The 16,636-nt window shown below is 39.8% G+C and overlaps 1 protein-coding gene across 2 annotated transcripts in view; it reads left to right on the top strand.

The window, feature by feature from the left end:
• Positions 1–15,898, top strand: part of pde2a (phosphodiesterase 2A) — a 98,911-nt gene extending 83,013 nt beyond the window's left edge. For both annotated transcript variants that reach the window (XM_083985179.1, XM_083985180.1), the window contains 18 exons: positions 1,529–1,640; positions 1,782–1,821; positions 2,393–2,456; positions 2,705–2,786; positions 3,031–3,205; positions 4,477–4,589; positions 6,272–6,349; positions 6,463–6,585; positions 6,692–6,762; positions 6,994–7,116; positions 7,212–7,299; positions 7,872–7,919; positions 8,126–8,200; positions 8,326–8,425; positions 9,448–9,560; positions 10,622–10,660; positions 10,874–10,980; positions 12,274–15,898. In XM_083985179.1, coding sequence (XP_083841305.1) covers positions 1,529–1,640; positions 1,782–1,821; positions 2,393–2,456; positions 2,705–2,786; positions 3,031–3,205; positions 4,477–4,589; positions 6,272–6,349; positions 6,463–6,585; positions 6,692–6,762; positions 6,994–7,116; positions 7,212–7,299; positions 7,872–7,919; positions 8,126–8,200; positions 8,326–8,425; positions 9,448–9,560; positions 10,622–10,660; positions 10,874–10,980; positions 12,274–12,508 — 1,786 coding nt within the window. In that variant the 3' untranslated portion in view covers positions 12,509–15,898. The remainder of the gene's footprint in view (positions 1–1,528; positions 1,641–1,781; positions 1,822–2,392; positions 2,457–2,704; positions 2,787–3,030; positions 3,206–4,476; positions 4,590–6,271; positions 6,350–6,462; positions 6,586–6,691; positions 6,763–6,993; positions 7,117–7,211; positions 7,300–7,871; positions 7,920–8,125; positions 8,201–8,325; positions 8,426–9,447; positions 9,561–10,621; positions 10,661–10,873; positions 10,981–12,273) is intronic.
• The last annotated feature ends 738 nt before the right edge of the window (positions 15,899–16,636 follow it).

Raw genomic sequence — 16,636 nt, 5'->3', positions numbered from 1 at the left:
GCTGGCATCTCATTACCATGGTAACAGCAGCAGGATTATGGTCAGAACGGCGCATAAAATGAGATAAATCTATCCTATGCTTCGAGCCCAGTCATCCAGATTTTAGTGGAGACATACATCTTAAAGACACATCCTCTCTTCATGTAAATTGCATATTCATGTGCAGAGTTTTCCTGAACTTCTCTCTGCCTGGCTTCAAAAAAGCGTGATGTGTCCGCTCTTCCCCGAGGCCTCAGGTGCATGGAAATGTAGGCTATGTGATTCCAGCAACAGGTCTATAACTCAGTGCAGGTGGCAGCAGATGAGATTGCTACACACAACACACACCAGCACCGACATAACTAAATCTTGTTTTATGCGCAGAGCAGGTTGAGAATGCACAGTATGGCAGAAAATAATGATCACATAAAGCTGCATTGTAAGTGGCGGTATAAGAAGTTTATACGCTGTGTGAATACTGCGGCCGGTGGCTGAGTCACCGAAGACCAAACAGGGTATACACACATTATTAGTCACAACTTTTTTTCATAAATACCAGCTTCTTTGTAGAAATTGTTGTGTAATTCTGGTCTTTGAAAATGGACTCCTGTTGTCTTTCGCTGTATCTGCAGGAAATAATGGAGATTTATTTTGTATCATGACAGAAAGAAAAAAAATGATTTAGCCTGGCTCTGAAGACTGAAGAATATTCTTTATTTTCTCCCCTCAATGTCAACCATAAAGTCTTTGTATCGCCTGTGGAAAAGTGAACTTAATCGCCCCTAAACTGAGATTCCCAGGCCTTTTTAAAGTTAAGTACAAATGCTGTCGTCTTTTGCTTCAATTCCTGGGAGTCTAAGCTCAGGGCAAGAAAGCTGCAGAAATGTTCTCCGTTTCCAAAATCAGCACGACAATGTGCCACTGCCCTCTGTAGCCAAAGAGGGGTAACTGCAGGCAATTATCAGCATTTCTGTGGCCACTGCAGATTATTTCATTTGTCTGATTAATGCTGTCAAGTTCACACATCATTTAATTTTAAAGAAGAGTGACAGCCGCATTGAGTACCTGCAGGAAACCAGACGTTGGTTCAGCTCGCAGTCATTTCCACTCATTTGCACTTTCAGTATTACCATAACGTTGCATAAACACAGTCTTACACAGTTAAGGTTCTTTTTTCATCCGTGTTTGTAGTTCATAATTATTCAAACGTTCTTTTTTTTTTTTTTTAGGTTTTTTTCTTATTGGTCCATAAGATGCAACGCAGTGAGAAGACAATGATAATTTTTCAAGTGCTGAAAAATTGTCAATCACAATCCTCTAAGATGATGATGAGGTCTTGATTTGTCTCACAAACAATGCAAGCCTAAATGAGCCTGAACCACAGACTGATGTTTTGGTTGAAAATGGATAATCATAGTTGGCCATCTACTAGATAAATTAAATTCATAATCAGTGAATTACAGTTTCAGTACCACTCTTCACTTCTAAGATTAATGTATTCATATATTATGGCTGTGTGTGTGTGTGTGTGTGTTGTTCTCCACCACAGACACACAGAAGTAGATGAGCATGCCATCCAGCACTGTTTCTGCTACACTTCAACGGTCCTCACTTCAACTTTGGCCTTCCAGAAAGAACAGAAACTTAAAGTGGAGTGCCAGGTACTGCCCATGCTCGCCCACTCTCTCTCTCTCTCTCTCTCTCTCTCTCTCTCATGATCACACTATATCACAGACACCATATGCATATATAAATATACATGAATCTGCCTTTCAAAGAGCCTTTGACTTTTCTCCACATAGGCACTCTTACAAGTGGCCAAGAATCTGTTCACACACTTGGGTAAGTTTTCCTTTTAATTGTCTGTCTGTCTATCCGTCTGTCCATCTGTGAAGGAAGAACGTTGTAGGACAATTTGTGTTAATGGCCGGATATTTAAGTGATCACCTAATGAAACAAATGACGCACGTAATTGAATGAGATATTACCGACCCTAAAGGTGATTACACCCAGGATCATAACCATAAAATCAAAAGGGCATTAAAAATGATGCCCCCCCTCTACCCTCCTCCACCCCACCACCCCACCACCCCCTCTATCCTATAATTACACCGAGGCATTTAGATTCTTATCCAACAGTGAGCACCAACAGTGGAATAAGTCACCAATGATTCATCATGATTGCTGCTACAAAAAAAAATTGATCCACTGGTAGAGCAAATTGCCTGTCACTGTACTGAACCGTTGATTACAAAAGCTCTTATCAGCTTGTACAGCTGATCCACTGGTACTCATGATGTAATCTGTGTTTCTGTCTATCTGGGCTTTCCTTTCATTTCCTCTCTTCTCCTTTATTCCTTTGCTCACCCTCACTCCCCCCCCCCCCCTCTCTCTCTCTTTCTAATTTTTCCAGATGATGTGTCAGTACTGTTACAGGAAATTATAGTGGAGGCCAGGAACCTCAGTGATGCAGAGATGTAAGCCCTCTGATTCATCTTCAAAGGGATGTTTCAGTTTGTGCGTGTGAAGGAGAGTGCGTGCTTATGTGTGTGTGTGTGTGTGTGTGTGGAGTAGATGTCTTTATCTCCATTTGCAAAGGCTATCTTGGCAATTTGTTATGAACCAACTCACCACATTGATGAAATGAAATGAAACGAAATGGTGAAATGAGATAAAACACCATTTCCCATTATCCCTCTAACTCTGTTGCTCCCTGCCCCTCCAGCTGTTCGGTGTTCCTGCTCGATCGTGTCAGTCATGAGCTTGTAGCCAAGGTGTTTGACGGAGGTGTGGTTAGTGACGAAGAGGTAAAAAATACTGCTTGTGCCTTGTTTTTACGGTGTATTTAATATAATGGTGAAACCAGTGGCATGGAGGAGATAGAAATGATAAAGTCAGTACTCAAACTCTTTAAGCCCCATGGGGAAACCTCCGGTTGGGAACCATGATCGCATGTCACATCACATCACATGTTTGCTGTCTGTTTCTGATGTCACCCATCAAATAAGATGACATCAGCAATTGCGTGTGTGTGTGTGTGTGTGAGTACAGAAGGAGTTTCGTATCCCAGCAGATCAGGGTATTGCAGGTCACGTGGCCACGACTGGTCAGATCCTAAACATTAAAGACGCCTACTCCCACCCGCTCTTCTACCGAGGCGTGGACGACAGCACTGGCTTCAGGACTCGCAACATCCTCTGTTTCCCCATCAAAGACGAGAACAATGGTAACAGTCAATTCAACATGCACACACACACACACACACACACACACACACACACACACACACACACACACACACACACACACACACACACACACACACACACACACACACACACACACTACAATAAAGAAGCGAAGAATTCATACAATAAAATAGATAAAAGACAATTATAAAGCGCTTATAACATGTTTTTTTTAATAGCCTGTAGAGAGTTTACACAGTATATGTTACAGTTTGCTAATCTTTTAAGGACTGTTTAATGCTCAATAACAACATTTAGGGTTAGGATCAGGAAAACTGCTGAAATTGTTGAATCTCATCTAAAAACCTGTTGAAATGTTATAGAGATACTTTATGTAAACTCTCTGTACCCACAAATTATTCTGATCACAGAAGTTGGTTGATTGTAATGTTTTACAACAATAAAATGAAGACCACTGGTTCATTATTATTATTATTATTATTATTATTATTATTATTATTATTATTATTATTATTATTATGAAGATATTACATAGTTATCTACCTATGGACAGATTGTAAGATACAATAGATAATAAAAATAAAAAGCTCAGAAAATGTTCTACAGTATCTGAAATGTAGTGTCCAATATTGCAATATTTTATAGGCTGCTGATTAATGGCCAGTGTTGACTTTTTCCCATACAGTCAGATTCACTTCTATTACATTTCCACACAGTTCTCACTCTCTCAGAATAGCACAAAGAGAGAGCACATCCTTATGCCTAAATGATCGTTGCCTCTCCAAAGTGGATAAAGTGCACTTTGGAAACCGTCTGCAGTGCCTTCCATACTTAGAAATTACAGAAAAATTCATACTTTGATGGCGCTTCCTACTTCTTGCTGTATCCAAGTAGAGGGACTTTAGATCCTGAATGATTTGTCTCCATCTGAAAACTGTCTGAAGCTCAGATGAAGAGTTACTATCAGATCTTTTTATGTGCAATTAGGCTCAGCTACAGTGTGAAATTAATTTGGGTTAGCAGATTCAACGTCTGTTCTGCACCCCAGACTGTTGCATCCTGTGCCTCATTTTCTCATCCTGGACTCTCATCCACCACCACTTTCCATTTTTCCTCATCACCAACTCTCTCTCTCTCGCTCTCTTCTGTATCTCTCACTCCTTGCTCTACTCAACCCACTGGTCCTTTGAATTTCCTTCCCTTCATTTCTCACATCATTCTCCTTTCCTCTCTCCATCTTTACTCCTGTCCTTTTTTTTACTCCTCCATTAAATCCCTCTTCCTCTAGAGGTGATCGGGGTGGCTGAGTTGGTGAATAAAATGAACGGGCCGTGGTTCAACCGTTTCGATGAGGATCTGGCCACAGCTTTCTCCATCTACTGTGGTATCAGCATCGCCCATGTAAGTCTCTATTCTCACTGAAAGAGCGTCTCTAACTTTTACATTTTCTTGTTTTATGCTGGATTCGAACACTTGTTGGTCAGTGTGTGGTTCTATATCAAGAAAACAAGAACCAGGCCATACACCGAGCTCATTGAACATGAAATAAATAAACGACATGACTGGTGGAGAAACATTATCAGTTTCAAAATTAATTAATAGCTTTGAACAGTTTCTGTCACTTTCTCATATTATCTTTAGTCACAGATGCAGCAGCAAAGAAAATTATGAAACATTAACGTTCTGCAGTTCTGCAGCCGCACATTCATCTTCATACACACTGGCTTATTAAATACAACTCAGAAATAAAGATGATTCATATTAATGTCATATCTGCAACTTCATGCACCTTTATCATTGTGAATTAAATGTAATTGCACAGAGAGGAGAGTGTGTACAGTATCCATCATTAGGAGTCTCTTACTTGTTGAAGCAGTGTGGTAGGTCTGTTGTTAGCGCTGGTACAAAGATTGAATGGGATCGGTTCAGTGGCAGTGAAATGCTCGGTCAAGACGGACCAAAGTCTCAGGGGAAATTTAAAGAGATTGGCTCTGTGATGGGACTGAGGGGCTTTTAAGTTCACAGGCATTGTATGACTGCTGCAAACCCATTAAACACATTCATCTGAACAGCCACACGTTGCTCACAAAGACGACAATGAAGACGATGTTGCCCGTGATGATAATGATGGTCATAAACAGGGGAGAGAGCGGACTGTAGCTGTGCTCACATCATCCAGAGCTTTTGAAAAACATTTCCGATTGATTTTGAATAGATTTGTATTTCTAATCTCTGATAAATGTGTGTTTTGTGAACTTGCTTTGAAGCTTGCGATGACAAAGCTCTGTCACCGTGTCTCTCTTCCTTTTGCCTTTTACCAGAACACAGTGGAAACATTGATTAAAACTGACTCACTCGGTGTAAATGGATTGATTTCTGTTGCCTGTAACAATGCCCTCGTGCAGTCATGATTCATTTCACTAATTCAATGGATTTAAAAATGAATTAAATCAATAATTGATTGGCAGAGTTTAATAACTGATAATCATATGGAGGAAAAGAAGGACAGAAAGGGGGAAGGCAAGAAAGAATGATAGGATGGAAGGAAGGATGGAAGGATGAAAGAAAGAGGGCAAAGCACAGCTGTGATATTTGATGAAGCATTTCCCATTCACCTTCACATGAAGGAGCTTGTGACCTTTGAGTGACTGCAGCTACTCGATAGTTTATCTACAAACTATAAAGATATTTGACTGGAAAAATAATTGGCTTCAAGGCTGCTCATCAATCTTTTAAACATAGCTGAATGCATTATTTATCAGAGCTCACTCTGTATCATGATGTACATTATGCTGTGGGTTGTAAAAAGCAGTTCCCTCATGCCAAAATGTAAGAGGCATTGAGGAGCACACAGGAGCATATGCCCGAGGAGATTAACATGGAAGGCAAAAAATAACAGATTATATATAATCAGAAGGAAACAGAGTGTGTGTTTGGTGCAGGGGCCTGTTGATATTGTTAGAAAAACAACAGTTTTTTTTTTTAAAGTGAAAATGTTACGTTCATGCCAAAGTTCCCTCTTCTACTACTGATATGTATACAGTAATTTCAGTGTTACTATAATCTGCTCTTTGTTTCTCTAGTCTCTGCTGTATAAGAGGGTCGGTGAAGCTCAGTTCAGGTCCCACCTGGCCAATGAGATGATGATGTACCACATGAAGGTAAAATCACCCTGATGCGTCTCACTCACTCTTCCACACACACCAGACACTGCTTGCTCTCTGACAAGGTCGATACCGTTCACTCAGCGTGACTCAGTGTGTGTACGTCGCAGGTTTCAGAGGAGGAGGTGACGAAGCTGCTGGTGACGGGGATCGACCCGGTGATGGAGATCCACCCCTGCTTCGCCGAGTTCACGTACACCCCTCGCTCCCTGCCTGACGAAACCACGCACATGGTGAGGAGCCGAGGCTGACGGAAACAGGGGGGAGAGAGGGAGAGATTAGAAACAGAGACAGAGAGGGGAAAATGCTGTAACCTCTCCTTGTTGTGTGTGTCTGCAGTGTGTCATCAGCATGTTTGAAGATATGGGTTTCATCAACAAATACAAGATTGACCTGAACACGCTCGCCAGGTCTGAAAATACAATCGATTCATACTGAGTACAGCTGCCTGTATGTATGTGTGCGTCCTCCAATTACTTTAAGTGGTCTGCATTGATATATTGATCCCAGTTCCTGCCCCTTTTTCTATTAGTGGTTTTTTTAATATTTATTGTCAGTCAAGTGGAGACCCAGTATGCAGTGTCCTGATGCAACGTGTTGAGACACAGACCATGATTTAACTTTTTACTCTCTGGTGTCAGGTTCTGCTTGATGGTGAAGAAAGGCTACAGAGACCCTCCCTACCACAACTGGATGCACGCCTTCTCTGTCTCACACTTCTGCTACCTGCTCTACAAAAACCTAGGGCTGTCCAACTACCTCGAGTGAGTGCCGCTCCTAAACACTTGAGAAATGTTAATTCCACCACAGTTTGTATTTTTAACACAATCCCACTCCACCCACTGCCGTCTTCTTCCAGGGATATAGAGATCTTAGCTCTCTTTGTTTCCTGTATGTGCCATGACCTGGACCACCGTGGCACCAACAACTCTTTCCAAGTCGCCTCGGTGAGACCGTAAATGATGTTTCTGCTTTACACGTGTTAATACAGTGAAGTGTCTGGAGTGAATGAAAGAGAGCACATGGCTTCGAATAAGAACATTAATCTTCCTGAGCACGCAGAGTGCTGTGGAGCAGCACTTCACCGGCACTTTAAAAATGCAGACAAAAAAATTGACTTTTAGATGAAGCGCGTCAATAAGAGCCAGGCTCTGGGTGTTTTTTTCTGTAATATCAGTGTGTGGTTGTGTGTCTGTGTCTGTTATGGTGCCCCACTGAGACAATAGATGTCATTGTGATTAGGAACATGTCGCTCTCTTCAGCTCTAATCATGCATAACCCTCCAGCACCCAAATGACACACACACATTATCATCTGTCATTATGCAGCAAAGGTCACTCATCATTTTATCAGAGCATTACCAGCTCTTTTCTGATTCATATTTCAAACCTCATGTTCAACCTGACAAGCAGGGTGAAAAAGAAGTCTGTGTATTTTATTGAGAGATTATGTTTCATTTGAATCAATACAATGTGTTTATTAAAGGGATTGTGTTTCATTTGTCTGCTTCTGTTCTCAGCAATCTGTGCTGGCTGCTCTCTACAGCTCAGAGGGCTCTGTGATGGAGGTAAGCTCTCACCCAGTTGCATTGCTCACTGGTTATACTGATTTGTTCCTCTGGAGTTCATAACTACGCTCAAAGCTCAAATTGTTGTGTTATAGTGCGACACCTAGTGGTCAAAATCATTCAAATTAGCAGCAGTGGGAGTATGTAAATTGGCTCCACATTACTCTTCATTTACCAATCATACGTCTTCTTTTTTTCCATGACAGAGACATCACTTCGCCCAGGCCATTGCCATCCTGAACACTCATGGCTGCAACATCTTTGAGAAGTTCAACAGGAAGGTGAGAAATAAAATCTGACATTCACACACTGATGTGTTACATTTCTTATTCTCTTTTCTTTAGATTTCATATTCTGCTGTCTGTCTGTGTAAGCTTAAGCTGTTTTTGTGTATTGTGTTTTTCAGGACTACCAGCGCATGCTGGATTTGATGAGAGACATAATTCTGGCTACAGATCTCGCTCACCACCTTCGCATTTTCAAGGACTTGCAGAAGATGGCTGATGGTACGCCACAGTAGCTCAGTATGCACACCCACATCTCTACTTTTGCTTTTTACTCACAGATGAGGGAGGCTTTACCCAGATGCACAGTCCAGACTGGTGACTTGAAAGCAGTGGTTTATTCTTTTCTCATGTCAGAAATGGTTGATTACACAAGAGAAAACATACAACATGAATGATATGCAAAGCTTACAGCATTAAATATCAGAAATATGCATTTTTTTCTCAATTAATGATAAACTCTCACAAACATAGAAACTGTGAAATTATGAATCCATTTCCCCTGCAGCATGGCTCCCATCTTGGCACCATACAAAAGACACATTCTGACTCTATTCTTTCTTTCATTATACGTCCTATTCTGAAGAGATGTGAGGTCGAACCTACAGTGTTCATCACTGACATTCTTAAAAATCCTCTACTTACCGGGGACAATTTACCCTTTTGAGAAGGCATTTGCTTACCGCACTCTTATGTAATATAATTGGCTGTAACCTCTTGGCCAGTGGTTTGTTACGCATGAATGCAACCAATTATAACTCATCCTGAGTGGACGTCTCCTCAGTGGAATCCATTTTTACTTGTTAAAGCAATTCAGGAACATTAAAAACCTTGAAATGAGTTAGCAACTTCCCCTCACCACAGACTGTGTATCTTGTCAATTATGGACTAAAATGGTTGAACCAAGCAGAGTGGGGATATAGACTGTCAATGTGCCATTTAAGCATCACTTAGTAAAGAAGGAAATGTCACTACCCAGCATCTAAATGTGGTTGTGGTTAATCATCACAATCTAACACATAGCAATCAGTTATTTTTTTGAGTACAGCACTCGGCACATTACTGTAGGATGCTGTGATTTATTAAAAATAAATATTATTAAGTGCTATGTTTCAACCTGAAACTTTCACCTCTGGTGCTTTTTACTCTCTTTTTTTATCTTCACAAAGCCATTGTGTGATTCACTGTCATAGCAGTGTAAATACAGCTCATACAGAGTCAATTGTCACATCTGTCTATTTCAGACGGATACAATCCAAAAAACCGGACCCATCGCTCCATGCTGCTTTGCCTGCTGATGACGTCGTGTGACCTGTCAGACCAAACCAAGGGCTGGAAAACCACACGCAAGATTGCTGTCAGTTGAAGTCCACACCTGATTTTTTAAAACATTGACTTTTCAGATCATAGCCTCTACAGATTTATACTGTCCTAACAATTATCCAAGTCAAGTGAGCAATTATGAATATGAATACCTCGTAATTAGGTTGGTAGGTTGCAGAAGTAATTAGTAGTGGTAATTAGAGTGGTTTGAAATACGTTTGACATTCAAAACAGCTTGTTCCAGGTCTGAACCAAAACATTGACATAATGTGGTTTCAGACACTCTCTCTTTGTAATGCTGCAACATCTATTATTTTTAAACCTAAAGATTTCCAATACCTTATGGGTGTATACAGTATAACAGACTCGTTTCTAGGACAGTAAAGATAATGAAATGCAAAGCTGGACCGTAGAAAATATTTATCTTTCTAGTATTTTATTATGTCAAATTGCACTCCATTTAGGATTATGTTTAATCTGGGTCTGCCCCCTTTTTAACACCACCACCCTGACCTTTGTTCCAAATCCAGCACCCTAAATCTCCAAATACCAGCCACCTACAGCAAATTCACTGTAATCCTTGCTCCCAAAAACTGAAAATGCATTACTGTTTAATTCAGAGCAGGATATTATTCCACACTTTCTAAATTGTATTGGTCTCAGTTGGTATTTTTTCTCCGAGGCAACAATTTGCATGCAGGATTAAAAAAACTAAACACATATTAAATTGTAATAAAAGCCACTGGTGTTTTATCATATATAATCCAGTTACAGTCATGTTTACAAATATGAGAAGTTCTCTCCCAAAGCCACAAACCCAGACTGTGATACATCAGGTTTCTATTAAATATGGTGTTATTGTACTGTATGCTATTACATAGTACTTGTACTATTCAAAATTGTTTTACGTTCATGTCCCAAACAGCGTGCCATGATTTATACCCCAGTCAATAAAAATATGATGAAGAGCCAGTTTATATATTTGATGTGACATTATATTGAATGGAAGCTGTATTTAAAGTGTAACTTAATCAGTGTCACTATAAATCTGAACCCATATGAACAATAACAGACGTCTGCGTCTTGTTTCCACAGGAGCTGATTTATAAAGAGTTCTTCTCTCAAGGAGATCTGGTATGTGTCCGTTTAGTCTGCGTGTTAAATGACATGTGAAATTATTCAGCAAGTGGCTGAAGTGTGTGTCATTTTACACAATAGTGAGCTCATTATTCATGGTCTCTCTCTCTCTCTCTCTCTCTCTCTCTCTCTCTCTCTCTCTCTCTCTCTCTCTCTCTCTCTCTCTCTCTCTCTCTCTCTCTCTCTCTCTCTCTCTCTCTGTGTGTGCAGGAAAAAGCCATGGGGAACAGGCCCAGTGAGATGATGGACAGAGAAAAAGCATACATCCCAGAACTACAGATAAGCTTCATGGAACATATCGCCATGCCCATCTACAAGTGTGTATATTAAAAAAAAAACACAACACATCAAATCTTTCCTATTCTGAATTTAGATTTTGTTCTGTGTGTTTAAAATGCTTTAATCTGTACATCTACATCCATCAGATTACCTTGTGCAATGTGAATCACAAAAAAGAAACACAGAACTCTGCAGTAGGCTACTCTCAGCTCTGTGGATCACTTTAGCGCCAGCTGATTGTTTTTGTGTGTGATCCCATTGTTTTGGTTCAGTCTCACCTGTTTTCATAGAAAAGCTGTAAGAAGCCATTGTAGACTCGCAGCAAATGACAGACAGGCGCAGTGAGCGACCAGCTGGTGAACACAGTGGAGTATGTAGCAGCTTAAGAGCCTGATATTTCCCTCAGGAGCCCCTGGAGAGGAAAACAGATAAAATAGGAGTGAATAGGTATTCTCTGTTAGTTGGACACAAATATATAGTAAATGAGTGGTTATGCTGCTAGATGTGTAAATGAACAATGACTTCTTAACACCCTTATTATAGCAATCCACTTTATAAGGTGATGATATCTTTAAGTTGGGTTTACAAATTGTTCAGCCGAACCCATGTGCTCCAAAAAAAGGTTGTTATTTCAGATTTGACAAAATGAAATACTGTGTAAAAAAAAAAAAAACATATAGCACAGCTAAAAAAAAAGAAAAAAAGACATGCAATAATACACTGCCCGTCCAAAAAAAAAAGGTCACCACTTGGATTTAACTAAGCTAATAGGTAAGAGCCTCCCATTGGATAATTACTGCATCTAACCCTAACTGATACAGTCTCATTTCTTAAACAACCATGTTAGAAGACCCTTCCTGTGGTCGTAGAAAAGATGTTGATCTGTTTCAGAAGGGTCAAATTATTGGCATCAAGCAAATAAAACATCCAAGGAGATTACTGAGACTACTAAAACTGGGTTAAGAACTGTCCAACGCATTATAACAAACTGGAAGGATAGTTGATAGAACCATCATCTTCAAGGAAGAAATGTGGTCCAATGTGACCACAGAGTCCAGACCTGAACCCCATTGAGAATCTTTAAAAAATGAATGCAACTGAAACGGAAATAAATGTTGTGACATTGCAGAAGCCTATTCGGACGGGCAGTGTATAGGCCATCTCAAGAGTATGAAATTACAATGATCATTTATAACAGTAATTTCCCAGCCTAGGGTCAATAATGTGTGTCTTTCGTCTTACCTTTTTGTTTGGGGCTCATGTGGAAGCCCCTCTTCACCGTCTCACGATAACCAACAGCTCATGTGCCCTGCTGTGTTCTGCCCTTCTAGGCTGCTATCTGAACTGTTACCTGGGGCCACTGAGCTGTACGAGAGGGTGGCGGCAAACCGGGAGCAGTGGACCAAGGTGTCCCACAAGTTCACCATCCGCGGGTTGCCTAGCAACAACAGCCTGGACTTCCTGGACCAGGAATATGAGCTGCTGCAGTCCCAAGGTGCATTCGGGAGCGACGACCACTGCCTCAACGGTTGCCTTGATGACGCAGAGGGAGGGAGGGGTCAGTGACGACAACGGGCTGCCGACGGTTTCCTGAAGTTTTCTGCGGTCCAATGAGAGGCCAAGGATTCCTTTTTAGTGACCTGACAGGGAGGGGGGTCTCGCTGCTGTCAATCACTTAGATGCTTAGCAAGCCATGCAGAGTGGGACAGGACAAAGTTTCAGACCAGTTGAGTCAAACGAGTGGATCCATCTTCTGTGATTAGATGCTACTTGTTGCTTGTGTCTCCAGTTCAGGAAAGCAGAAGGTGGTGACTTTATCTTTTTTTTTTTCAGCAACTTTACTGGAAAAATAAGTTTTTACCACGAGTTCATTCATACAGCACTGATCCTGATTAAGATTGTAAAAACACACACACTGACACACATATGTACATGCACATGCACATGCCATTTAGACACACAAAAGACTCCTTAAACATGTAACAGTGAGATAAAGTGCTATACTTTCTGTAAAATGTTTCATAATAGCTTATAATGATTTAAATGGCTCAGCTTTGTTCACACACAAGCAGCTGCCATCCTGTAGTCCCTCACCTGATGCTTATGAATGCATGCTGTATGGACACCTCATGTATTATTCCTTTTATCTGGGTCACTGTTGATTTCTCCATGGCTAAGAAATTAATGCAGTCCATTTTTATACCACCACAACAGATTTTTCTATTCTGTCTTCGAAGTATATTTAATTAATTCATCATCATGAAGTCGCACAAGGGAGATGATTTAATTTGCTTAGATGACATTTTAACCCTCATGTGCAATGATTCACTTCCTCACGCTTCCTCCTTTTCTTTTTCTTTGGATTGCTTTTGGGACAATTTGACAATCACTGATCAATGACAGAGTCACAGATCCCTGGCTATGACACCTCGCTCCTTACACATGCCTTGTGCATATTATTTTTATGCCACTGCATCGCATTTGCACCTCAAAACAAAAGACACCTAATTTTAAACCCATTTTTACTCTGTTTTATTTTTTCCACTCCTTGCACTTTTTTTTATTTTTTTTTTTACTGATCTCATCATGAAATCACTTTAGATAGAGTAACCGAAGCCCTTTAAAAGATCCATCTCCATCTGTTAGTGTAAATGTGCCAGAGTAGAGTGTGTTATATGGAGTGTGTCATTGGGTGTGTCATATGGATCTGCCTTATTGCGCATCTTTGCTGCCTTTCTTAGAGCTTTTAATATATGAAAATTGAAATAAAGCGTCTGTTTAGTATGTATGTTGTATATTTGTTATAGACATAGTTTGAGTATCAATGTGTTGACTGAATGATCACCATGCTCAGAAGATGTATCTTTGTGAAATAACTATGTGAAGACCTCAGATGTCATATCATTTCACCTCTTTCTATTCTAAGTTATGTATACAGCCACTTGTGGATGTTTGGCAGACACAACAGCATCTTTTTTTTCACTTGTCAGTGCATCCAAAAGAAAATCGTTTTCAAGATGGGACTAGAGATGTAGCCATCACAGAAATGACTCTTTCCTGAAAACATCAACGGTTCACTATTGCTGCACTCGAAAGGAAATGTTTGGAAACGCAGAATTGAATATCTCAGATTGTGCCTCATGGGAAACCTGACTTTTTTCCTCTTTTTTTTTTTTTTTTTTTTTTTTGGTGCCGTGAGGTTTTTGTGTTACAATATGCCATATTCAGTTTTTAATATTGTACAATGTATTTAAATAGGAAATGCTGCAGATTTAGGGTAGGACAACCGAATACGGAAAAGTTACACAAAGAGAAACTTCTGTAATGGACGCCACGGTATGTAGGCAGTGTGTGGAGGGTGAGAGTTGGTGAGCGAATGAGTGGATGGACGTGTGGGTGAGAAGATGAGAGAGGGAGAGGGAGAAAGAGAGAGAGAGAGAAAGAGAGAGGTGTTAGTCGGTTGAAAAGAAGAGAGAAATCTTTGGTTGACGCAAATGTTTCTCTTCTCCTTTTTCTTTTCTTTACTGCTGTTGACAGAGATGAAGCAGACACAAACCTCAAGTGATTTGACAGAATTTCTTAAAATATCTCCCCTTTTATGCAGCCCTGATAATGCTACTGAAGCTGATGAAAGAAAAAATATTGCAATCGTAGGATTTAAATATATAATTTTTGCTTTGAAAGGGTCTCATGAGGGTGCATTAGGGAGGAAGGTTAATTGCTTGGCAAAGTGGTTTGATGTATGTGTTATACCTACACTGAGAAATGCATTAGCACGATTGGGTGAAATCGTTTGATCTGCCTTGGATTGCTACATGGAGTGAATATTTTTTACTATACCGTTTTTAAAGGGCGTAAAGATGTATTTGTAGAAGAGTCTCTCTCTCTTTCTCAAGCTCGTTCTCTCACGTGTGGTTCTCCCACGTGTGGTTCTCCCATGTTCTGTTATTTTTAAACCACTGTTTCATACATACCTGCCTTTTTCACGTGCAATATGAAGTGTCTGCCTCTGTGATGTTGCATAGATTCCTATGTAAATACCTATGCCTCTTGTTAAATTATTACCTTCGGTCTGGGATCCCAAAGGTGTTTTAAGAGTTAGATCATGATGTTTCCAGTCATCTGACTGACTTGTCAATCTTAATTCTTTTGAGAGTCCAGACTTAGGTCAGTTTTCTATACTGAGTGTGTATCTGTCCCTTCATCTTTGTTTTTGAAAGTCAGGGCTAAATGTGCCAACCAAACTTTTTTTTTTTTTTTTACTTCCTGGCCCAGCTGCAAACTGAAACGTGGAAAAGTAGATATATATATATATTTTTTTTTTCTTTCTTTTTTAAATCTCTGACACTGGTGTGTTGACGAGGGCTGTCTTCATATAAAACTTTTCTGTTACATCAGGACCAGGTTGGAAATTGCGGCTCATCCAGGAAGTATGAACCCAGTCTATTTCCCGTCATCACAGAGCACCGGGACTCTAACCTGTGTAGTGTCATTGTAATGTTCACCTGTGACATAATTGTTAAAAGTGGCAAAAATATAATTGCTGTAAATATCAAAGTTTTAAAAGAAAATGTTACTTGATTGTCTGTCATTATTACAATGGGAAGTATTACAATTCTGTAATGTATTTAAAGTGGTTGCATCCTGTTCCCTTCTCTTTTTTTCATGCCATTTTTGAACAACCCCAAACTTAGATGTGTAGACAGAGTGGATGAAAGAAAACTATATGTGTTCAGAATATACATATGATATTCTACCACAAAGAAGAACCCAAACTAATCTGAGATGTATAAATAATACGCATACTGAGGACTAAATCCAGTCATCTGTTGATTATTTGTTTTGTTGAGTTCTGAGTGCTGGTGGTCTTGTTCTTCTTCAGATGTAACGAATAAGGACATTTTTGACATGAAGACAAATGGGTGAAAATATGAGTTCTTTTTTTGTTTTCTTTCTTGGAATAAATCTGGTGAAAGGCTTCATGGTTGATGTCTCTAAAAGTGCACAACACACCACACAGGAAGGATATTGTAGATCAGGTGACATAGAGAAACTGTTAGTCATCGCAGTGGCATCTCTGTTGATCCTGTCGGCTTGTACTGATACTACTAGATTAACACACAACAGGCAGCATTATCTCCGTTCTACACTCTGCATGTAGCCGAGGTAAAAGTGTCATAACTTGTTTTAACAGTATATGAAGCTGTTATTAGGACCAGACTCCTGGAAACCATTCAAACAGAAAAGTTATTTGCACCATGCATCTTTTTTAGAATTCATGGGCCCCTTCATCTGAAACAATTTTGCCTGCAACCAATTTTGCCTGCTACCAGACATCAAGAGTCAAATTGTACTGCACCAGTTAGAATAAGACAAACTTTTTAAAGACAAAGCATCAGTACAGTACCTAATTCAAATCTGATTTCAGATATATAATTGAAGATTAAGTTAATTTGATAATTAAGGCACATTTTACAACCCCTACTTCAAATTCACTACTATAGTGATTTTATTATGTGACTTTCTGCAAGTGACTATTTTCAGCAATGCAGCCACAACAGAACTTAAACAGGGATGTCTAATATCATTCAAAAACCAGAAAACACAATCTACACACAATATACATCCACAATAAAAACAGGTCATTCACAGTAATAACATTTTGAATGGGTACTGATACTGTACTGATATGGT

This window comes from Trachurus trachurus (genome assembly GCF_905171665.1).
Source record: "Trachurus trachurus genome assembly, chromosome: 13".
Classification (NCBI taxonomy): Eukaryota; Metazoa; Chordata; class Actinopteri; order Carangiformes; family Carangidae; genus Trachurus; species Trachurus trachurus.
The sequence above is the reverse complement of the archived record's forward strand: the minus strand, read 5'-3'. Positions and strand labels throughout refer to the sequence as shown.